Below are 23,463 nucleotides of genomic sequence, written 5' to 3' on the forward strand. Positions count from 1 at the left end.
GAGGGTGTGGGCTGATTGGGCAGACTGCAGTGGAAGCTCCACTTCTCTGGTAAACCCAGCTGCCCATAGAGACACACAGAACAGATATTTTTGCTCATTTGAATTCAAGCTGTGTTTGCAGGTATTTAATTCCCAGTTTCAAATTTTAATCATATTTCTGCCAAAACCAGTTCTGGAAACTTTTTAGGTACTTGCACAACACATTATTCCACATGGCTTTGTTGTGTACCTCACTGAAAAAATAGGCAGAAATATTGTCCTGTTTACTCCATTTGATATTTTTTTCATAAATAGTTATTTTTAACTTCCAATCAACCATAAAGTGGAAGGTGAATTGTGTTTATATAATTGTGAATAGAACAGTGCACATTAGATGGGTTACAGCAGCCCGACAATAAATCCTGCCTTCATTAAGATAACAGCGTTTACATGATTTCTTCCGTCGTACACAGGACAGAAGTAAGTGAGCATAATATTGGGAACACTTCTCTGTGTGACAGCTGATTTCAGTCCAAACTTCATGGCAGATGATGATTTACTGCACTATTAGATTGAATTCATTTAGGCTCGGTGTACCGAAGGAAAAGTTGACTGCACAGTTCATGGTTGTGTTTTCCTTCATCCCGCATTAGTGTTATCTGACCTGATGTTTACTGTCCTCCACCGTAACTGATTTCTCTGTATGCTCATTATCAATGAGTGAGTAGAATACAATTCAGTGGACATGATATCCTTTACATGTGGCTTGCAGTATGTGCTCAGTTTGCATCACATATGACAATTCAAAGTGCACCAGGACTTATCAGAGCATCAAATTCCGCTCTATTTTAGAGACACCTAGATAACGCTCCTCCTGAACTTTGGCCTACTATTTAACATAACCAGCAGCCATTAATGACCCTGTGCAAACCTTTTTTGGACTGGCTGCACTGAAAGGCAAAAGTGGCTTCACAACACTTACATCAGCCCCCCTGCCTGCTCCAGTCTTAAAATAACCTTTTACCTTCCATCATAATAATGCTCCATTACATCAGTCATGGTCCCGCCCTGCAGCCACGGGACATACAACCTTTCACACGGTGCCAAAGCTCAGGACCTGAGCTCATGAGCTGCCTTATTCTAAACATTTTCACACCATGTTGTTGTGTCAGTACTTAAAATGTGCCCTCAAACTCTTACATACTAACACACCAGCGTTTCCTGCTTGTTTGCCTTTAAAAATGAATTATCCATATGCATTTTTTTCCATGTTTCTCCTGTTCTGGCTTTTGAGTTTCTGATCCTCATAATCTGCATCAGGTGGAAACCCAATTATCAGAACAGTATGTGAAAGTAAGTTGAATGAGTTATGAGTATTAACATGTTAATGTAAATGATGGAACACTTTGTGATTATTTTACTTATGATGTTATAAAATACGTGTCATGAAACAAAGAATGCCATCGTCACTCCTCGTGACTCTGCAATTTCACTGGGGGTTGCCTGGTGACATCATGGAAATCCAACTCTGTAGATCACCTGCAAGTGCGACGCAGTTGGAAAGGAGAGGCTCGTGGGTGCGTTTAGAGTGTCTTGCACAATGATTGCATGTCACTGGCATTTCTTCAAAACTTTCCAAGTAGTTCCAGTCATGTGCTGTGCTGTAACACACACCACATGGGGGAGAGGGAGTGAGCATGACAAACAGCAGGAAAACACCTGATATAACCTTACTGTTTGGAAGATACACACATTACTTTTATATTATCTCTTTAAGGAAATATGTGAAATACAGACATTGCACATCCTTCTGCTCTTTTTAGCTGTGCAGAGCAGTTATCACATACATACCTCCTTTCTAGCAAGTCAGTTAATAGATATGCAAACTAAACTGTCCAACAAATCACTGAGAATTGGTGAAAAGGAAGCTGTTTGGATGAATGAGCATGTTCCTGCTGACAGAGGCAGAAGCCTGTGCAGAACGAGTGGTGAGGATTATTGTTCTCTTCAGCTCAGAGATGGTGCTGAGGCCACAGAGGCCAACATGACCCCTGTGATCCGCACGTGACTCCTTTTTTTTTTTTTTTTTTCCTTAAACTGCTAATTCATCTTGGCTTTGCTAAAATTTCCAGAAATTGATAAAAAACAAAACAAAAACATATATTTATGGTTTAAAAAATACTTTTTATTGACAACAATACATAAATGTGTATTGAATTCAGATTTTGCAAATAGGCAAGGTAAAAAATGAAACATAAATACACTTAAATATCATTAGAAATAACTTAAAATTATAACAAAAGAACTATTTTACTTTTGGCAAAAAAACAGCTGGAATAGGAAACACTAAATACATAGAATGTCTTCACTGGATGTGTAGCCCTTCCCTTTTTAAATTCAGACAACAGCAACAACCAACATTAACAATTGAAATCAAATAAGTGAAATTGCAAAAGGTCCAGTGTTTGAGCAAGTGCTTTGTTTTTGCAGAGAAGCCGAGGCCTTGGTCCACTCAACAGGTCCATGTTCTGGTTTCTCCCCACTTTTCTCGCTTGTCACAGAAGCTTTACCACACTTACACATGATATAATCCTTCTGTACAGTGTCCAGCATCACATTAAAAAGCACACATGCTTTTTTTTTTTTTTTTTATCTTTCCACCTCATAACGACACAAGTACCTTGCCGTCTCATCTCGGTTGCAAGGGCAGACAGACATAACATCCCAAAGTGGAAATTCTTCGTCCTGCTCTTTTTTTGTCTCTTAAATTTATCCCATGTAGACAGCAGGGTCTTTTTTTTTTTTGTTTTCTTTCCCCATCAGCGGTGCTTTGGAATTTGATCTCTGGGTGGTAATATGTCCATCAGGATTCACACCACTCTTCTTGTGCTGATAGCAGCCCTCTCTCAGGTTTTTGCAGCTGAAAGTTCATCGTTCTGGCAAGTTGATGATAGGTACCCATTGGTCCATGCAGCGGCTCTCCCTGCAGAATCGGTTGACTTTACTCAAAGCAGGGTCCTTCCATGATGTAGAATGTGGGCTCTGAAAACAGGAAGAAAAAAAGAATGATTTAAGTGCTTTGATATGACTAACACTGAGATACAAACAGTCCAAGCACATAAACAGAAATTATTTCCTTCCACTGAAATTCCTCAGGAGTTTCATAAGGGAGGAGTCACAAACATGTGTACTAAATGCACAAGAACATGTTGTGGCAAGTTCTCCCTTGAATAAGAGTTTCACTTGCTTCAACATTGTGTACATATCCACAATATGACCGGATTCATGTTGCTGTTGTACACAAAGACTGATGAGAAAAAACACTTACGGTGACCAGGACACAGTGTAAGTCCATCGGTTCCCCTCCGTTCTTATTCCCACCTCCTCCTCCCCCCAGGATTTCTGCTAGGCGCCTGATGTTGTTGACTCTCAGGATGTTGATGTCATTCTCGCAGCAGAAAGCTTGGATGAGGGTGAAGTGGATCTGTAGGGCCACATCTTTCACATCTTCATCATCCGTAGCCAGGATGCACAAAACCACATTATCAGGGTCACTGAGGAGGAAGAACAGGACCTGGACTCAGTCTATTTATATTCATTACAAAGCAACTAGTCTCAGGCAGACAGCAGACATGTTAGCGGCTTTAACTGCAGTGTCAGACGTTTTTAACATCTGTCAGCTGATTTCATCTTGTACTTACACATTGAGTGATTTGGCAGCCTCGTACACACCGACTGTGATGCAGCCCTGAGGTAACGCAGAGGTGAGGACTTCTTCCAAAGCTTTCTCCACTGAATCCATTCTGGAAAATAACAAAACGACATGTTGACTGTAGCATCGTTAAAAGTAAGGCTTCGACCCTTCGGCTCACGTTAGCCGGGGTCCTAGCTAACCCTGCAGCCGGCGAAGGTGCACTTCTGTTCACCACGTAAAAAACAAACAAAAAAACACACCAAAAACAACTGTTTGGATGAGTTCACGGTTAAAATGGAGCTGACAGCTGGAGGTGAATAACAAAAACACACATTTGGGAAGTTTTCTGCCACTTTCTGTTCCCCTTTGACGTTGGCTAACCTACTTATGGAGGACCGAGGACCGTGTCGAGACCCGGACCCGGACCCGGGCCGGACTCAGTAACCTTTTACTAACATCTATCTGCTCCATGCATTCAGTGTGCTGCACACTGGAAACAACACCATCGGTGTAGCAGCTCTACGGCGGCTAGATGTGTTAGTGTTGTAATAATCCGTATATATTTACCTTTCTTCAGAATAATCTCCATTTAGTTCCTCAAATGTCATGTTGTACATAAAATCCAGAGCCAGCAGAGAGCACACGGTCGAAGGGTTTATCCCGGTATCTTCTCGACATGACACACTTTTTATCTTTAGTCCCATGTGCTGCAAGTGAGAGATAAATCTGGCAACTTCACATTAAAACCGACTGGAACAATGCGAGTCAGGCGGACATTTGCATAAGCGTGTCCATTGGCCGTATGCTAATGTCCCGGCTGTCCTCGGCTGTGGGATTGGACAGAGTGTCTCCAGCGGGTGTGTCTCCCTCCTGACGGGTTGCTGCCATAACTGCAGCTGTTTCAGCACAACACGTAATGTTAATAATATATTCACAACACTGCTGCTACACAACTTTAGCTTCAGCGTTAATCCGAAAAAAAAAAAAAAAAAAACAACCCAAAAACAAAACACAAGTTCAGTACAGTGTAACGATGATGTCGACCGGAAGAACAAACTCAACAGAGTGCACTGATGTGTGTTTTTTGGCTGTAAAGGACTCACCCAGGCTGCTGGACAGGGCAGGGGGACACAGGTCAGGCCGGTGGGGGGGGGCAGGAAGGTCTCAGGGCGACTGCATGGCAACGGGACGCTGCTGCAGGAAAGCTGCTCTGTGATTGGTCCGAGCGCGGAGCGTGCGGAAAGCAGCCACTGACCCCGCGCGCGAGATCCAAAGGAGTGGCGCGAGCGCCGCGGCGCGTGGAGCCAACCTGAGGCAGACTTCGGTCCCACCGGGGGCCGCGACCCGGTGCCAGCGTTTGTTTTCAGCTTTTTAAAATAAATGTGTTTCGTTAGAAAATTAAAGTTAGTGTTAATGGCATCAACACATTTGAGAAATATGAATGGAAAAAAAATCACTTTTAAAACGTAACCTATCAAATGTAATCAGCGCACTTCTGACTGGTTATATGCTTTATGTTATAAACTGTGCTACTTTACATCCTGATTTATAATTTTATCTTTTTTTTTTAATATGAAATTCGTTCTAAAAAATGCATCATTGTTTTCTCAGTACACTGGCTCTGATATAATTGTTGCACAGTAAATGTACATTTACCATCTTCACTTTTGCATTGTGACACTTCAGATTTATTTATTTATTTTACTTTTTTGCAACACTACTCAACAAATTGTGTTTGGACGTGAAGGGACATTTTGTGGTGGCTCATCCTGTCAACGTGACACAACTAAGACTTGCGCAATGTTTGACCATGTTCATTGCGACCACCAGTTTCATAATATCCTTTATTTGCTCAAGAAGTTAAATCAAGAAGGTGAATACAAGTTGCACTAGTAAAACTGCCAATTATTTTCTAAATTAACCAATTAATCATGAGCTATTATATGTCTATTATATACCACAATGGTGAAAAATGATGATGAATGATGAATCAATGGTAAAAATAGTAAAAGATTCACAGAAACCAATTCTCACCACTCCTAGAGAGGTGACACAGGGAGGTCTAAATAACTATAAGGCTGCCTCCTGGTGGCTTCAACAAGGTAGTCAACAGAACAGTTCTTTCTTCATGCAGTGTTTACTGTTTGGGCTCAAAGACTGTCTAAGAGTTTTAGTTGGTTGACTGCAATCCCTCAAATTACTTTTTAAAAAATCATTAACGAAGATTTGATTGCTTTAACAAATTGTATTGACATATTAACAATGTTAATTGTTCTAGGCCTGATATTGTACTGTTTGTACCTCGTTTCCTAACACGTGACCATTTATGTCATTGCTAGTTAAGGTAATGACACAATGACAAAAGTTACAACTGAGCTCATAAACTCCAGAAATTCTGAAAGAAAAGGACGATTTGTGTATTTAATCCACACTAAACTGTTCAGTTCAAGAAGGGCGAACAGTAGGTGTATATTTACACATGCACCACTGCCAGGAACCTGCAGCTCTCTGTTTACCAAGATCATGTCTGAACAGTATGTTCATCTTACTCATGTCAGGTCAACCATCTGGCCAATATAAAGATGGATCAGTTGTTTTAGCTGCAACACGGTAAACATCCAGTGGTAACATTTAGAGCTAAAAAAAAACAAAAAACAAAAAACAAAAAGAATCTTATGTTCAAACTGTCAAATGTTGTCAAGTGAATAATATTTTCAATCTGAGTTTTTATATATGACAAATCCAAATAAATATATGTTGCTCCTTTTTTATATAAATAAAGGAGGGATGAATTGATGGGGGGGTTTATTAACAATGAAAAGCAGTTCTCACCAAGGCATCTTCAAAGAAAAATAAATGTAATTGTAATTGTGGGAACACACTGTCTACTTCAGAAAAGTAGCGTGCCTTAAACATGAATATGCTCATTCCTTTGGTTTGTCTAATGAGCGCTTTTGGAGTTTCTCCTGACGACCCATAATTGAATCTCCGTGACGTAATGCAGCGTCAGGAAGCAGGAAGCTGCTGACGGCTAGTCGGTAAACTAAGGGAGCGGCGAAGGGTCAAAATAGCTGCAGCGATAAATGCGATAAAACAAAACAAAACAAAATACGGTGTTATTCGCGGCCGTTTAATTGACTGAACAAAAACTCCATACAGGCTGCGAAAGGAACTTATTCTATCACAGTTAGAAGGCGTCCTTTGGCTGACTTCTGCTGAGCTGGACTGTTTGTTACTTCTGTGTCTGGGAAAGAGTCAAGTCTTCAGGGAAGGTGATTTAACATCTTTCTCTCATTTTAAACAGAGGTTTAAAGTCTCAAATGAGCTAAACAAGGATAGATTTGTTGTTGAATTTTATTTTATCTGACCACCTTCAGCGGTCTACTTCACTGCCACATTTCCTTATGTGATGTTTGTATTGTTACTCCGTGGTGGGACATTTCCAAGAGCCATGGTTAGTTCGGTTTTACCTTTTTTCCTGATCCAACACATCAGGCTAATCCTGATGATTTTAGTCCACGTTATTTCAACATACCAATAATACAGAGGGCCAACACTGTGCCAACCTATAAAATGTTGTTGTATGTATGTAAATGAAGGGAAGATGCATACTTCTGTCAGCAAGAAGGCTGAAAGAGATGATGAATATACATTAAAAAACATATGTATATTTTCAGCAAGTCAAGGTGTCGATAGATGCTGATAGCCAGGTGTTGTTCTCCTCTGCTCTGTGGATAGGCTGTGTTTGGTATCAGAACTGCAACTGCTGGGGATTTGCTATATTTATCATCACTGTTTCGGTTTGGCTTGGTTTTTATATCACTCAGGACACAGACTTATCGTTTTCCATCACAAGAGACGCAGTTTCTCTTTGCATGATGAACAGTGTGACCAGAAGTGTTTCCAGCTTTGCAATGGTCTTTGTTCATGCAGCATGAGTTAGGGGACAACATGGAAAAAGTGGCTGAATCCGGTTGGACTTTTGTTGAGATGCCCCATAAAGACCGGTTCCATATTAGTGTATTGTTTCTCTTAAGAAAAAAGAAGAAAATATTTTTCTATGAGAAGCAAAGCTGAACAGATGTTGGATGTGAAAGTTTTATCATATCACTGTATATTGTTGCAGGTCCTGGCCTGGCATTTATTGCCTACCAATGATCGGTAGCCATGATGCCTTCACCCCAACACTGAGGGGTCCTTCTTCATTATGAATATCATCCTTGGACTGGACAGTCAGGTAGGAACAGTAGCAACAGGTTATGAAGTAAGAAAATATGAAAGTCTGTGAATGCCTTTTCCTTATTAAGTTGGTTAGATTAAGCAGCTTTTGGCCTTTTAGGACAAAAATTTAGTAAAACCTTTAATATCCAAAACTCATACGTTGGACTGAATTCATTGCTGGATAACAGTTTGAAGAGCCTGAAACGGTTAGTAGCATATTAAAAAACATTTCACACACATTTTATCTTACATTATTCTGTCATCAAATGTGTCAGAATGAAATAATTCTCTTCTTGCTATCATCATTTTAGCAAATTATTGAATACAAATAACTCTGGAAAATAACACAGTCATGCTGCCTGTGGAATTGAAGCAGATTTGATATAATGATCCCTTAGATAAAAGAGGGAGACGATTCTAGTCAAGTACTCATTTCTGTCCAAGTAGGTTAACTTCTTTGAATTGTCCAGCAGAGGGGGGTAGATGTCAGCTATTAGACCATTAAGTCACTTTAGCCTCTGCACACTAACTAAGACATGCTGTGTTAATTCACTTAGGCCTTTTTGCCACACACACACAGACAGATGTAAAAATACCTGCAGGTACAAACAAAGGTCATCTCATCATTGTTACAATCAGTGACTGGATGATGTGCAAAGAGAAATAATTGTCATTAGATCCAGATATTAACAGACTGTTCCTCTGACAAAGGGACAAATGATATGGTCTTCAACACACAAAAAAGATTCATTACTTAGTGATAATGCAAAGATTACATCTAATACAATGATTATATTTTATATCAGTATTTTTCCACAGCTCTGCCATATTTTAAGTGTAAAAAGGCTGATACTTTAACGACCACATTATAATATCATCTTATGTTATGAGAGGTTTCTTGGGCAGTCGCTTCAAATATCTGCAGTGTCTGTATCTGGAAAACATCTGCGGCCTGTATTTACTGCATATAACTACTGGAATGCTGTTTAAGAACAGGATGTATGGTGGGGTGATGTGTTTTCATAAAGAAGCATAAATGAAGCAACTTCATCTGTGACATTTAGCTGATATTACTGTGTTTTATAGTACTTATCTGTCCTTTGGGGTTTTTACTTATCTTTTTGTTGACCTTGACCAGATCAACTATCACTGAGTACCTAGAGATTCTAGCATCTCCTTAAAATCTCTGTGCAAGCAACTTTGAGGAAACGATCACATTTTGTCAGGACTCACCTGATAAATGTAAACCTGAACTCAACAGGGAGGGAAAAATGCAAACATACACTTATGTACCTGACAACCCAGCCTATAATTTATCAGGGGACATTGTCCTATAATGTACTTTTCTTTTCAAATTTAACATGGACCCACTGTGGGGAGAAAAATGGGACAAGGTGTGCAAGCTGAAAGCCTTAAGACTGTGTGACAACCGTGATAAATGCAGCAGGCGCTGACACGGCTATGGAAAAAGACAAAAGACACCTTTGTCTTGTCACAATAAGCCTAATCTGTTGGAAGATTGGGCCACGTTAAAGAGACTGAGAGAGAGAGAGAAAAAAACACAACAACACAGGAATGGAAGTGGATTCCTGGTCATCAGTGATAAATGTTGCTACATCAGAACCAGGACTCAGTATGGCGTTTCTCTCTAATGGCCTGATTGCTCAATTAATTCTGAAGTCTGTTCTTTGCCGGCCCCCTTTAATGTGGAAACAGCTATATTTTCTCCCAGATTAGTATAGATACAGTCTGACAGTCTGCACTGCTCAAGGTATTTGGGAGGTATAATTCATTCATAATGCTACAATGCGCCCCATCTATCATCTCAGGTTTTTCATCCGCTAACTTGCCGCTTGCTCCCTCCTCTCATTCCAAGCTCCTGGCTCTTCTGGGGCAGGTGGGTGGGGGTGGTGGGGGTGGTGGGGGAGAGGGGCAAACTGAACCGATAGTGGTGTGTGTGTGTGTGCGAGTGTGTTTTGTATGTGTGTGTATGCATATATGCGAGAGATGTGAGAGGTGTTAAGATATGAAGTGTATGTGTGTGCTTTTGGGGGCAAGTGGGGTGTTGGGGCATGCAAGGTTGTGAGGTCGGCAGCTTCTCTTCTTCTGATGAATTAGCTGGCATATGCAAGCGATGAATTACCAGGCAATGGGAGTCAATTATCCAAAGGGGGAAAAAAAAGAAAAAGAAACGTGGACCCTGTGCCTGTGGCCCCAGGGTCCCTTTTCCAATTCAGAGAGTGATTTTCCCAAAATGTAGAGAGGAAGAGAGGAGAAGCAGCCTTGAAGGAGTGAGAGTAGGATGATGAGGAATATGAAAAAAGAGAAAATGAATGAAACTATAGTATATAAATGTGTGCCCCCCCTCCATTCCACCCTCTGCACCCTTTTTTTGCGCCATCATTTTCTCCCCCTCCTATCAAATGCAGAAGGCAGGAGGAGTGTGAAAATGCAAAAAGCTATTATCAGGCCTTCAGAGTGCACAAATGCCACTTATGATGGATGAGTGTGGGATTTAGAAAGGCCTCCTGTCAAACACTGACCGTTTCCCCTCCTTAAACGGCCCTCTCGCTTTCCTCACTTGTCTTTGGTATCAAAACCATAACAGGCCCCTGGATGAAACCGGCCTAAGTGGAAGACATTTGTAATATATTGAAGTGGGTGTACGCACATAACAACGTACTCCCCTGCTGTTTTTGGCATTTCATTTTCCAACCTCTTTCGGAGGAGGAAGATGGAGTGTTTGCGGTTTATAATATTTCTAGGAACAAGAAGAGGTGTAACAGTCACATCAAACGCTGGTCTGGAGGGACAGAGCCAATGGGAGATCTTAAGCAATGCTCACATTTAGAATACTGGTGAGTGCGTTTTTGTGCTGAAACCACTGAGGAGGGATGTTACTTTAATATGTCTGACACAAAAAGAGGGAAATGAAAGCAAAGTACAGCATGGAGGAAAGAAGAATGCAAGCGGTTTTGCACAATTTTTTATGCAAAAGAAGACAATAACTCTTAGACTCTGCATTACGTCCAAATCCAAATCACTGGATGAACCTGGCCAGAAGTGTTGCTTTTCATAGACCAATTTAATCGCAGTAGTTGAAGTTGCAGTGTAACCAAACCATAAAAGAAAAGAGGATAATATAAGCTCAGAGTGGGCAAGCAGAGCCAAAAGTCATTAACAGTTTTAAATCCTTAACTTTATGACTGCCAAAAGAAAACACAAAACCATTAACAAAAGATTCTCAAGTTATAAGAACAAGAGCAGCTGTACAGTAGAGGGAGAGTTCGCTGTGAAATGGCAAAGAGGGATAGACGAATAAAACAAAAGACAATTCTATCCCAAGGTTTAGCTGGCACCACTGCTGGCCCTGCAAAGAGTATTATGAGGGTAACACTTGAAATGAACCGTTGACACAAGCAGAGAAAATTTTAAGCGCAACAATTCAACATTGACGTTTAGGAATAAGGGCATTCTCAAATTCAGCCAATAAGAAAATTTCTGCATATATAATTGTATATATTTATTTTTAAACAAAAATGTTACTGTAAAACTATCCACTTTTGTTTGTCTTTCATAAATAGTTCAGAGTAAACAAAAATGGATGATTTGATTTGTGAGTTCAGAGCTTGCATCAGCAAAAATGAGTAGAGGGTGTGTCTGTTGATGAGATGAACAAAAATAATAATAAAAAAAATATATAACTATCAAAGGGAGGAAAGGGTTAGGGTTATCATGTTCATCTGAGCGTACAAATCACTAGCGACAGCTGTTTAACACTAAGACACAACACATAGTTTATGGACACATTTGGGTAAAGAGGAGATACAAGTGTAAGAAAAAGTGCACATGAGATGATTAAATAGTGAATATCCCATCATGCCCTGGTGAACTATGTAACACTGCCCTGTAGACACACAGCTGACATGATCCGAGTGTGAAGCCTCACCACTGATAAAGCTGCTGATGTTTCAGGAAAAAGTTGATGGAAAAAAAAAAACAACCCCAAAACAAAAAAAAAAAAAAAAAAACCAAACATATCACAAACAAAAGATCTGGCACAGAGAAAAAGTCTTGACAAGTCTCTGCTCCACAAGCTTCTGCTGCTCAGCGCATCCATCACTCAGCATTTCTGTCTTTGGACTTTCTGGGGAAAAAAAAAAAAAAAAAAAATCAAGACAAATTACCAACAAATCTTTGTTATTGTAGCACAGTGAACACATGATTACTTTGTATTGACTGAAAATAATAAAATATTTTCATTAAATTACCTCCTATGTCCGGTCCATATCAGTAAAACTCACCTAAATGCTCTGCTGCAATTCCATTCTCTTTTTCTTGTGGTCTTAGTTGACTAAAAACGTCTGTGGTGTTCAGACCTGTCTGCTGTTATTACAGGCCGTCTGCTCCAACTGTGACCTTGTGACTTGTTCATGGGCTCACCTCCTCAGCTGTTTAATCTCCCGTGCCCTGGGACTTATGGGAAATAGCGTTTGCTGCTTAAAAACATAAAGCATGAAGACTCTGCTCCATAGCTGTAGGAGAGCAGACTTTTGGAGATTTCTGTTGTTAGAGATGGATTTTCAATCTGATGTTTTTGGAGTTCTGGTTTAACTTTGGCTCTCATCAAGAGAAGAATGGGAAAATGTTGCTCTGCCTAAATCAGGTCCCATGCCTTGTTATTTTTTCCAGTATATTGCATTTTAATCTGTTTGGTTGTATCGGGTAAAACATATAGAGTATTCTGTTTAATCTTTGGACAACTGTCTCTTCTTCCGCTCAAACTGACTTCAGTAAACCTTTCCAGTTTTGGTGCGTCTCTGCTACTATCCACCGTCACAGTTTTCCTCTGGGACTATCAGCCACTTCACTTCTTCTATTACCCCCTCACAGACCCTTACATCCTCCTACACACACTCTCACACACACATCACCTCCTTTCCCTGCGGCGACATGCGCTCCACAATGGAGAACGGAGTGGTTTGGGAAATGATGGCCATTTATAACTGCCTGACGCCATATCCCACCTCACACACACACGCACACACACACACAAACACACCTCATTGCTGGGGTGGGAATGGAGAGATGGGAGACAAAGGGAGAGTGCACCCTTCTCCTGGCTAATGTCACAAACACATTAACACTTAACTGCACAGATGAGCACTGTACAAAAGTGTTGTATCACTAAACGAAACTGAGTGTGGGATATGTGTGTTTCTGTGTGTCTGTGTGAAAGCATGCTGGAGTGTGTGTGTGAAATGAGGTAGTGGTCTGATAACAGAATATAAACAGATAGAGAGCAAACTAAGACCAACACTGATGTTGTGCAGGAGAAGTATGAGAGCACTCCATTTCCAGTTTCTGCAGAAAGTCTTCTAGAGCAACATCTTGGTATCACCCGGAGACGTTTGTAGGACAGAAGGTCTCTGAACAGTTAGTTGTTTCTAGTTTCTCTGTTCTACTCACCTGGCACTAACTGTACATTTTTCTCAATGCCCATGTGCCTGAAATGACTAGATTTCTTGTTTTTTAAGTGGATTTCCTTGTTTCTTTATAGCACAAAGACGAATTGAATGTTTTTAATGATGCATAATACAGTAATAGATGATGTATTGAGTGTGTGTTACTTTTCCATGAGAATTTACTCTTAAAAAAAAAAAACAGGTTGAAATGTCATTGGTGAATTTCTTTTTATCAATTATGTTAATTAGGCTGTTAACAGATGACGTTTTTAAAAGCTGCTTGTTACATGGAAGTTGGCTGTGTGCATACATTTGTATTTGCACGTGTGAGTGAGTGTGCGTGCGTGTGTGTGTGAGTGAGTGTGAGGCCGCAGCCTGTCACTGTGCTGGATGGGCTGTCACTTTCTTAATTGCCTGAGCACGACCCCGCCCTACTCTGTTCACCTGGCTAATTACTGTGTCTTTCCAGCCAAGAGACTGAAATGAATTCAATTCCATTCAAGCTTCATTGGCATGAAAAGTGAGGTTAGTGACATTGTCATGATTCAGTACAGAGAAGCAGGTTTGTCCTTCGAGTGAAATTTCACAACCCTGAGAGATAATCCCCGTCAAGAAATGCAGCTGACGAATGATATCCACATCAAACTGATCTGGTGTCACATCTTATATACCAGTGAGGGCTTTTCAACAATAAAGTTAAGGCTTACAAATGCAGTAAGACTTTTAGAGAAGCAGGGAAGGTCCCTTGCCCTCAACCTATCAGGAGTTCCCAAAATAAATGTACAAAAACACAAGTTCAACAACACGTCCCACAACAAAGTTGCACAGCAGACAAGTTGTACTGAGGATTTAGAAGTGAAGACACAAAAAACAAAGTGAGAAGAAGCAGATTGAATTGGATCAGATTGGAGCCATGCAAATGAAATGCTAATGTGATGCTAATGAGCAGGGGGAGGGAGGGGGAGAGCCAGGTAGGAGGTAAAGTTTGGTTAGAGAGCGAGCTGGCGAGACAGCAGGCAAATGGGTAACGCTTGGCTGATCAGTGAGTGGGCCTCATGATGCCTCGATGAGAGAGGGAACATTAAGTGATAGAAAGATGGAGAGATGGAGCGAGTAAGAGACTTGGAGGAAAGACCCTGAGGACTAATGAATGCTGATTAATTCCCAAATTACATTTCACAACTTTACTGTTACTGAGACAAGAATGAAAAATCCAAAATAGGAGTACACCAACATCATTCCAGAGTATATATTTATTTAAACAAAAAAATAATTACTCCAGCTCAGAGGGCAATATCTTACTTTTGCTTTCCACTTTACTCGCCAGCGTTTTGCATCCAAACATACTATAATTTCAGAAAAGAGAATTCATTCCACTAATATATGAAGTGACTCAATATTTAAAATCTCTTTAAACAAAAGTAAAATGCCGATTTAAGATAAACGTGGTGCCATTCATTCACATGAATAGAAATCAACTCTGAAGAGTCTAAAGAATCCTAAAGAAAGTGAAGTTACAAAAGCAGAGAAAAATTTTAAATAGTTTCTGAGCTGACACTATCAGAACAAAGACAAAGGACAATATAAAAGTTCATTTTATTTTCTCTTTGTTTACCTCTACCTAACTGATTACCTCCTCCTGCTCATTAAGACCATCAATAGATAAACTTTTACAGAGTTTAATAGACTTTAGTTGGCTTCACTTGTTATTCTGTCTGCTCTCCCTGTTGATACTTCAGTTGGTCTGACTTGGCTCTCGCTCGCTTAATGGAGCCACTTCGTCTTTTCTGACACAACAGCAATCACAGCTGTTTCATCTGCTCCTGTCAGTGTCTCCAAGTTAAAGACCTTCTGAAAGAGACAAAGAGCAAATATCTTTTTGAATGCCTGTTGGGTTTTCCACAGCTTTCACAGACCAGCACATAAAAATGCACACATAGATTCATCAGCAACAGAAAAAAATGTGATCATCTGCATCCCCCTGATGTGTTGGAGGTGAGAAAGAGCATCTCAATGGCACACAGAGCACAGGAAGGGAAAATGGCAATATTTAAAATCGGAAACACAACTCCATTTCTTTTTGAACAAAATATTAATGATCTTTCATTTGGATCTCATCACAGATGCGGTTGGGGGAAAATTGCATTCTGTGTGGGAGAAGTCTGGGGAAGACATGAGACAGGATAATAGCCAATAGGTGTTTGGAGAGTGGGAGTCAGAATGAATGAGAGAGAAAGACAGAAAGAAACAGAATTGACAAATTCCCATGATGGGTAAAGAAGTGTGGGGGGGGGGGTTGAACAAGAAAAAAAGAGCAGAAAAATTGGGAATTGAAATTTATGACATTGAAAATGACTATGACAGAGACAGAGGCAGGTCCCTCTTTGCTCTCCCCTCTTTGGTAGCAGTCAACCTTGCAATGAGGGCAGATCAAACAAAAATAGGCTGTTAGGGGGGCAGAGGGGTGGCGGGTGCTGCGCACTGTGGATGGGATGAGAGCGGGGGAATGAAGGAGGGAAAGCAGTGGAGGGAAGGGAGGGAGGTGTATAGACAGAAGTGAAGAAGGACATTAAAGGAGAAAATGATGATGTTGTCAGTGAGCGATGTAAATCACAGCGGCTACATAGTCAACAGATACAGTCGGCTGGCTGTGCAGGCCAGGGCCTGTCTCAGCTGCAGTGGCACTGACAAATGGAATATTTTCAGAGGACTTAATCAGAGGAAAATGGGCTTTCATGTGCTCGCCTACCCGCTCTGCTGCTCGCACAGAGAAATGATTGCCTGTCGCTCTTCCTCTCCCTGTCTCTTTCTCTCTTGCAGTCGTTGAATGTGGCCACTGAACCCTGCAGAGGTTACAAAAGGGAAATTTATCAGTTGTGTTTTACAAAAAGATGGAGGGACACACTCCCTTCATAATGGACTTTGATTTGAAAATGCTGATAGTTTGGCTTTGCTTTGACACATTTTAAAAACTGAGAATAACAGATTACAACACTTGTACACATTCAAACACAAAGGCTCAATCTTTCGCTCAGACTTTGTGTAGTTTCGGTGACTGGACAAATACTATAAACACAGCCAAAATCTTTTTGCTCCTCTCAATAATCAGCCGCTCACCAGCCATCCAGAAAAAAAAGGAAAAGTTCAAATGTTCTGTGAGAAAGTAAAAAGGATGCTGAACTGAGATTGCCCTGATACACTTCAAACACACTCATCAGCCACTCAAGAAAACCTATTACTTGTCATGAAGGCCTCATTTCCTACAGTTGTTTTTGATGTAGTACTCTGGCCGCTCCGTCTTTGGGCCCACAGGAGCAGCACGTAGGCCTCTGCAGAACAGACAACAGTGACATGATCTATTTCTCTCGTGATGAATGTACCAATCTGCTGCCCTGTTGCCCTGCTCGCCTAATTTGTTATGACGTGACAGCACATAGACTCTTTTCTATGATGATGAACTTGCTGCTACTGTCGACCAGCAGGTAAGTGGGATGAAAATGTCAAGATGCTCTGTGAGGCCAGCTCAGCATTTTAATTCTAATCTATGACAAAGCAGTTCAACACAACTTGAGTAATGGCTAGATTTTTTGCTTCGTCATATATATTCTCATGTTTATATACAGTACACAGTTCATTCATTTCTGAAAAGATTATTATGACTCTCAATGCATTCAGCGTAAACCTAAGAGCAGAAGGTGATCAGCCCAGCCAACTATAAAGAGTGGATGTAAGGATTCAAAGAAAATAAGACCAAAACTTTTGCAACCCCTCAACACACACACACACACACAGAAAGTGTTGTCGAGCTTCTCAAAGCAAATAAGTGTGTTTTCTCACTGCTCTCTAAGAAGACTACTTTTTCTCTGGTGTGATTGCAGTAGCTCAGGATGGACGGGACACACTGGACTTGTGATGTAAGTAGCGAAATGATTGTCTAGTGAATAATTTTAACTTAAAGCGTTCCTCTATGTGGCATGATTAGTTGCAATGCTATTTCTCTGTAGGTTGATATTGATGTGTGAGCTGCCACACCAAATGGATTTCCTTTTGGCAGCTTTGATAACAAACACAAACCCCGGCTCAGTACAACCGGGCAGCAGGCTGCCCTGTGAAGGAAGGCAGTAATGGCTGGTTGAGCTGCCACGAGGCTGGGCCTCGGGGCTGGCCACGGCCATACCTCACACAGTATTGATCAGCTCATAGCTAAGTGTGGCCCAGAGCCCTTCATCCCTTCTTTCTTCATCTCCCTCTCCCCCTGCTCTTGATCCTGTAAAGTTATAACTGTACTCATGTCAGCCGGGTAATTATCATTGATCTGCTGTTGCAGAAGGTGACAAATTCTTCTGTGGCTCCACGTGCTGATCTGTGATCTGTCACGGCCCAATGGCCTGACTTCAAAAGAGTGCAGGTGGGCATGTGATACCAGGAGATTTGAACTCAGCTTGGGGAGGACAAACAAACTTGGGGTGAAATGTGTCCTGTGTATACAGTGAAGCTGTCTCTAAGCAGGTGCATGTTTCTGTGAATCGCTTATTAATGACTACTACTAAACAAGCACCACTGATATTATACCAGTGAAATTAAAATCCTCAAGTATAACTTCAAGATGTGAAAAATACCCTCTGAACTGTACCCGAGATTGATGCAAACTATTATATCTATATCTAAATCACGGGGTAGTACCTTGTTTCTGTGACAGCCATATTAAGCCCTGTTTCACGCTGCTCTTGGGTTAAGGGCACAGATTTCAAACAAAGGCTGGAAAACGTGCAGAAAGAAAAATTAGCCAGGGAACAGTTGAGCGTGTGTGGTCAGTGAAAGCCCACGGCAAGTCATCTTCATCTCCAAACTTATCCTCTGAGATCTGCCTGCTCTCGCTCCCTCACGCACGCTGGTTCATAGGTTGGCAGATGATGAGGTCTCTCTTCCAGTGTCTCCTGGCAAAGATTTGTATTGTTCACTCTGAATGTGAATCCAGGGGTTTTCGGAGATTGTGTATGCTGCTGCTAGATGAGGGAAAGGTGCTGTTGACCTAGTTAAGCTTTAAAATCTCCAGCTGAATCACAAAAGGACATAAATATATGTATAGTAAATTTATCTTCTTTGTGACATGCTGTGAAAAAGATGCTCTAATAATTATGTAAAAAAGTTAGATATTTTCTTTGTTTGGAAGAAGTTGAAAATCTGACTACATACATGTTCTCAAGTATAACATGTTTCCATGCTATCCTGCTATAGATGGTACGAATTACAGGTCCATATAGCAAAATAGCATCTAATGGGAAATGTTTCATTGTCATTAGATGTAAAATTAAGCCTGGTTATCAGGTCTACCCTAAACCATCTCATCGAATAAATACATTTTCTATCATAGTGTCTTTGTATTTGTCAAAGGAAATAGAGCCAGGTAACAACAACACAATATCAATTACTTGACTTTGACGTTTACAAAAATCTTTTTGTATTATTTCATTATTTTAGAATAAAAGCCATGAATGATTTGGGTCCTGCTAAAAAAAGAATAAAATGCTTTGTTATTGATTTTTCAGCGGGAACAGTAATCATTTCGATATTCAATATGTTATGCTAAAGGAGCTCCAGTAAGTGAAATGTGTCCAGTGAGTTGTTTCGTCTCGTTCTGATATACCTTAAGCAAATGAAAAGTTTTTGTTAAAAGTTAAATATGTTCTGTGATGGTTTCATTGTTCTTACCAGTTTCCTCATAGAATAAGTCGATGCCAGCAGAAGTTATCAGAAAAATATTTGTTGTTCTGAAGTGGAACATTCCTTAAATGTATTTAGGATAATGGACGCTTGAAAGCCATTAATCATTGATGACTTTCCATCCTAAAACCTCCCTTTAACTACTGATGATTTTCAATAGTCAGATTTGGCCCAACTCTCTCTCACACACACACACACACACCTCCGTCCACTAATCTATAGCAGACAAATGAGGCTGGGCTGACAGAATGGTGCAGAGAGAGAAAAGATTGACTCGGAGAGAGGCCTAATTAGCAGACACTCATTAGGAGTCTTTAAGAGGCTGTGATTAGGGATGTTTGTTCACACAGCATGCTGCTGCTGTTGCTGCTACTGGGCTTAATGACTGGGACTGATTGCCAGCTAGTTTGGCCTACAGCATGACGGGGGGCGGGGGCTGGGCAGGGGGGGCTGAAGAATGAAGGAAGTGTGAGGCTGTGCCCCAGATCGTCATTTATCTGCTGTTAACTGATGTTAAACACAGAAAGAAGAAAACATTCAGGCCTTTTGTCGTCATGCACCTGTGACGGTACAAGATGGACCATGTTTGTTCTAACCTGAGAATGGTTAAATGTTTGGAGGATTTTCACTCATATATTTCCATTTTGGAAACAAAAAAGTGAAGTTAACTGGTCAGCTCAAAACTTTTTTGGATTTGTGAGTTTAGTTATATTTGGACCGAACCAGCCATTTATTAAGCCAAGCTAAATTAATGATCTGTTGGCTTTAGGCAGATATTTGGATATTCTCATACCCTGGTGGGAAAGTGAACGATCCAATATTCAAAAATGTTGAACATTTGTTTTAAGTCTAAAAATCCAGAATGTGATCAGTTTACCTTCGGTAGTATGCAGATATGAAAGTTTTTTTATGTCAGGGTGTTTGTAGTTAAGGTAAGAATCATGGGGTTCATGAGCGTGTCTGTTACGGCGGTTTGTGTTGAGTCTGCATTTAGCAGAGTGCAGTTTGCATCTTGTTTCGCTGTTAGTTAAGAGCTAATCAGGGTTCTGCTGCATTGACTTAAGATGCGTTTCTGTGTTTCTTGTCCACTTCAGAAACTTAGAGGGGTGTAAAGCTCTCTCTTCCTTAATGCTCAGACCCATTTCAATAATCAGTGCATCCCCCACCAATCTAAAAGTTTACCACTGAGCCCGAGCTCTTGGCTTTATAAACCCCAAACCCCTTCACTCAAATCTGATAAGACTACCAGCGCTATTGTGATACGATTTTCCCCCTCACAAGTCCGTCCATGATCCAGCATTTCCCTGAGTCCCTCCCGTTCCACTTCCTGAACTGGGGTGGATTGTCTGGAATAAACTCCAATCCTCCTTAAAAGAAGAGAGCAGGGAAGGAGGGAATGGGTGTGTGTGTCGGTGGGGGGGGGGGTTAAAGCCGAGTGGATCAAGGATGCGAGGGCCAAAGTAGAGGCTCCAACAGAACAGAAAGTAGAGTTAGAAAATGTCTGCTCTCCTTGAATTGCTCCAGCTGTTGATACGTTCTTTAATCGATCTGACCATCCATCCATCACTCCACCCATCTGTCTGTCTGTCCCCTGCCTCTGGGCAGCGCTGCCTCTCTGGTGTTTGAATTAGTGCATTTGGATGCAGGAAGCAATGGGACTGATCCATTTGTTTGTTTTCTGGATCCTGGATTTGCAGAGATAGATTAAACAACAAAAGCATATGGAAAAGATAAAGAACACTTAGGTAGTGGATTTTGGCAGCCTCTGTAGCGCAGTGGAGTACTTATCCTCTTTCCATCTCTCATCTCTCATTTTCTGCCTTCTCTCAACTCCAAATATGTTTGTTTGTTTGTTTGCTTTCTATAGATGACAATTTCTGAGCAGTAAAAAAGTCCTGGCTGTCAACAAGGAAGGAGGGGTCAACATAAAGTAGAGCCAAAGAGTAACTGTTGTGGTGGACCGACCATATCTTAACTTTCAGTTTGATGTATTTTCACACATAGACACACAGTTTCCTACCAAGTGAAGCTGATGTATTCCTGTCCTGTTTTTTATCTTTCAACCCTCAAAAGAAAAAAAATTAAAAAAATAAAAAAGAATGGAGAACAAAAATTGGATGGACGACTAACAGAGTAAATATTTCAAATGAAGCATTCGTCTTCCTTCTGTTTGCTGGCATAGATTACAGGACGTGGTGATTGGTGTGTGTATGCGTCTGCTCTATCATGATCATCATGACTGTGTCTTTCCAGCTAGAGTGTGAGAAACCTCTCATTTAAATGTTTTACAGTTACGACTGACCAGAAGAATGAAGTTACTGGAGCGTGGACCAGTTCTGAAGGCGTCATGGTGGAAGACCTGGATCAGGGTTATAATGACCTGCAGCCACGATATGGTAATAGGAGCAATACACCTACACTGGACAACACAAAGGGGGGCAGGATGCATGACATGTAGAGAGCAGCACGCCAGGAACTGAGCTGTACACATTACGTGGTATACACCTTAACCCTGAGGCCCATCAGATGCACCTTCTTTGTAGTTGTTTGTGTCTCTTTGTGTTCTTATTGTATTACTTTTTAGCAGTTTTTTTTGTCTGTTTGGGGATATTTAGCTTTCACTGTGGTTACTTTCTTTGTCTTTGCAGTTATCTTCTGTCTCCTTGCAGGTTTTGTGGCCCCTCCGTTTCTTTATTGTTGTTTTGTGTCTCTTTGTGGTTGTGTTACGTGAAAGCACAGTTTTCACACAGTTCATGTGTGAAAGATTTTAACTTAAAACAGTTTTACAATAATTTTAATGATGAAGTCGCTACATCTGTGCAGTTTATGTCATTAATGAAGAATCATTTTGAAACTATTCATAAAACCCTCGTTTCATTACACTAATGAAAGAACATTAACTCCGGTGTCTGTTTAGTGTGATTGACTTTGGACTTTAAACAATACTTTGAAAATGAGCATCACTAATAGATAAAACAGACTTCATTATTTTACAAGGGGATTGCGTATTTGAAAGCCACACACACACACACAATCAAGCAAGCACAACTGCATATATGGACGTATTGTCCGTACACACACATTGTGACACAACACGGGCACCTTAAATAACAAGTAGCAAACAGCTTCAGTAACCCAACTCCTCTGAATTATCACCTCTTTGCTTGTGGCTGTTTATGAATACAAATTGAATTTCCACTCCAACCTTGTTCCAGTCATGGCTCATTTGATTTATTCCTTAATGAATATTTCCCCTTTCAACTCGAGATGGGAAAACATTTCCACACTAAATGAGACCCGGCTTTTATTGTAGCCCATTCTTTCCAACATCTTGAAGAACATTACACTTATGGTTGTGTTGCTGCTTTGGATTGAACAAGGCTGCTTCATTTCCTAAAGGGCAACAAAGGAAACTGAGACAGTAAAAAATGTGTTGTGCCTGCAGATCGTAGCACATTTTTAGCTCTACTCCTTTTTTTTTTTTTTTTTTTTTAATATAAAGGTACCAACATTTCTCTGTATTATCTTGAATTTACAAATAATCATATATTTATAGACAGATAAGGAGATCTACACACAGCGTTCAGAGGCTAAACCCTCAATGACTGTCCAGTCTGACAACAATCTTAGTCACCACATTGCTCAACAACTACTGTTAGACAGATTCCTCACAAGCACCATTTACCTGTTAATGTTGTGTAGATAATGTGCAATTGACCGTACACCTACTAAATAATGCAGCGGCTTGTTTGGGGCCATAAGGAGAATTTAAATAGCATTGACAGGCTAAGCTGCCAAGGTGCAGGATGTATACAGTCAGAAAGCCCCACTCTGTATCGATCAAAGAATGGGCTTAAAGCAGAATAGCTCCCACTTCTTGAACAAATGAGGGAACAACAAGCAAACAGAGGGATGGCAGTGTGGTGATAACTCAGAGGAGGAGAAGGTGACTGTGATGGTGCAGAACCTGGAGGAAGAGGTACAACATCGAAGGAGACTGAGTAAGAGTTAGACAAGGAGACGTCAGCACCGTCTATCCATCTGGCGCATCGCCGAGGGCAACAGGAGGAGTAAAGTTGTTAACGGGTGTGTGGATAGTGGTGTCAGACAGAGCGGAGGTCCATCAGGGAAATGAGACACCCAGGTTCTGTTATGGCCCCAGGTGCATTATGGGAGGACAGAAGGAAACTTTTGGTGGGAATAAATTATAGACAGTAAAAGACCAGAAGAGAGCTCGGTGTATTTGTTTTACTCGGATACGTCGGTTTTCATTTTCGACTAGTAAAAATTTGAGCCTCTCTGTCTTTTCGAACTCCTGCTTCTCTCTGCGGCTTCAGAACTGGCTGTGAGTGAGTCTGACGCTTTCTCAACACTAAGTCA

The 23,463-nt window shown here is 40.8% G+C and overlaps 2 protein-coding genes and 1 long non-coding RNA gene across 3 annotated transcripts in view; 1 reads left to right on the forward strand and 2 right to left on the reverse strand.

The window, feature by feature from the left end:
* Positions 1 to 2,595: 2,595 nt before the first annotated feature.
* On the reverse strand, positions 2,596 to 4,523 carry gadd45aa (growth arrest and DNA-damage-inducible, alpha, a). Its single transcript, XM_029524537.1, has 4 exons — positions 4,241 to 4,523; positions 3,681 to 3,782; positions 3,308 to 3,533; positions 2,596 to 3,021 (listed from the first exon to the last, which is right to left on the reverse strand). Exons 1-4 carry the CDS (start codon positions 4,375 to 4,377, stop codon positions 2,908 to 2,910), a joined length of 579 nt encoding a protein of 192 aa, XP_029380397.1. The 5' UTR covers positions 4,378 to 4,523; the 3' UTR covers positions 2,596 to 2,907.
* Positions 4,524 to 6,722: 2,199 nt separating this feature from the next.
* On the forward strand, positions 6,723 to 22,652 carry LOC115058274 (uncharacterized). Its single transcript, XR_003842043.1, has 3 exons — positions 6,723 to 6,945; positions 7,800 to 7,910; positions 21,375 to 22,652. It is a non-coding gene; the product is annotated as an uncharacterized LOC115058274 (long non-coding RNA).
* nsun4 (NOP2/Sun RNA methyltransferase 4) overlaps positions 15,100 to 23,463 on the reverse strand; it is a 44,430-nt gene continuing 36,066 nt past the window's right edge. Inside the window, exons 9-10 of the transcript XR_003842042.1 lie at positions 16,109 to 16,202; positions 15,100 to 15,210 (exon numbers count right to left, since the gene is read on the reverse strand). The gene's annotated coding sequence lies outside the window, so the exon portion shown is untranslated. The remainder of the gene's footprint in view (positions 15,211 to 16,108; positions 16,203 to 23,463) is intronic.

Source organism: Echeneis naucrates, chromosome 17 (assembly GCF_900963305.1).
Source record: "Echeneis naucrates chromosome 17, fEcheNa1.1, whole genome shotgun sequence".
Classification (NCBI taxonomy): Eukaryota; Metazoa; Chordata; class Actinopteri; order Carangiformes; family Echeneidae; genus Echeneis; species Echeneis naucrates.

Bases quoted from the DNA above. Each gene is read 5' to 3' on its own strand.
- gadd45aa (XM_029524537.1), bottom strand. From the start codon at position 4,377: ATGGGACTAAAGATAAAAAGTGTGTCATGTCGAGAAGATACCGGGATA. The intron at 3,534-3,680 runs GTAAGTACAAGA...CTTCCTCCTCAG, and splicing joins GCTGCCAAATCACTCAATGT to TGACCCTGATAATGTGGTTT. The intron at 3,022-3,307 runs GTAAGTGTTTTT...TCCTGTTTTCAG, and splicing joins TACACTGTGTCCTGGTCACC to AGCCCACATTCTACATCATG.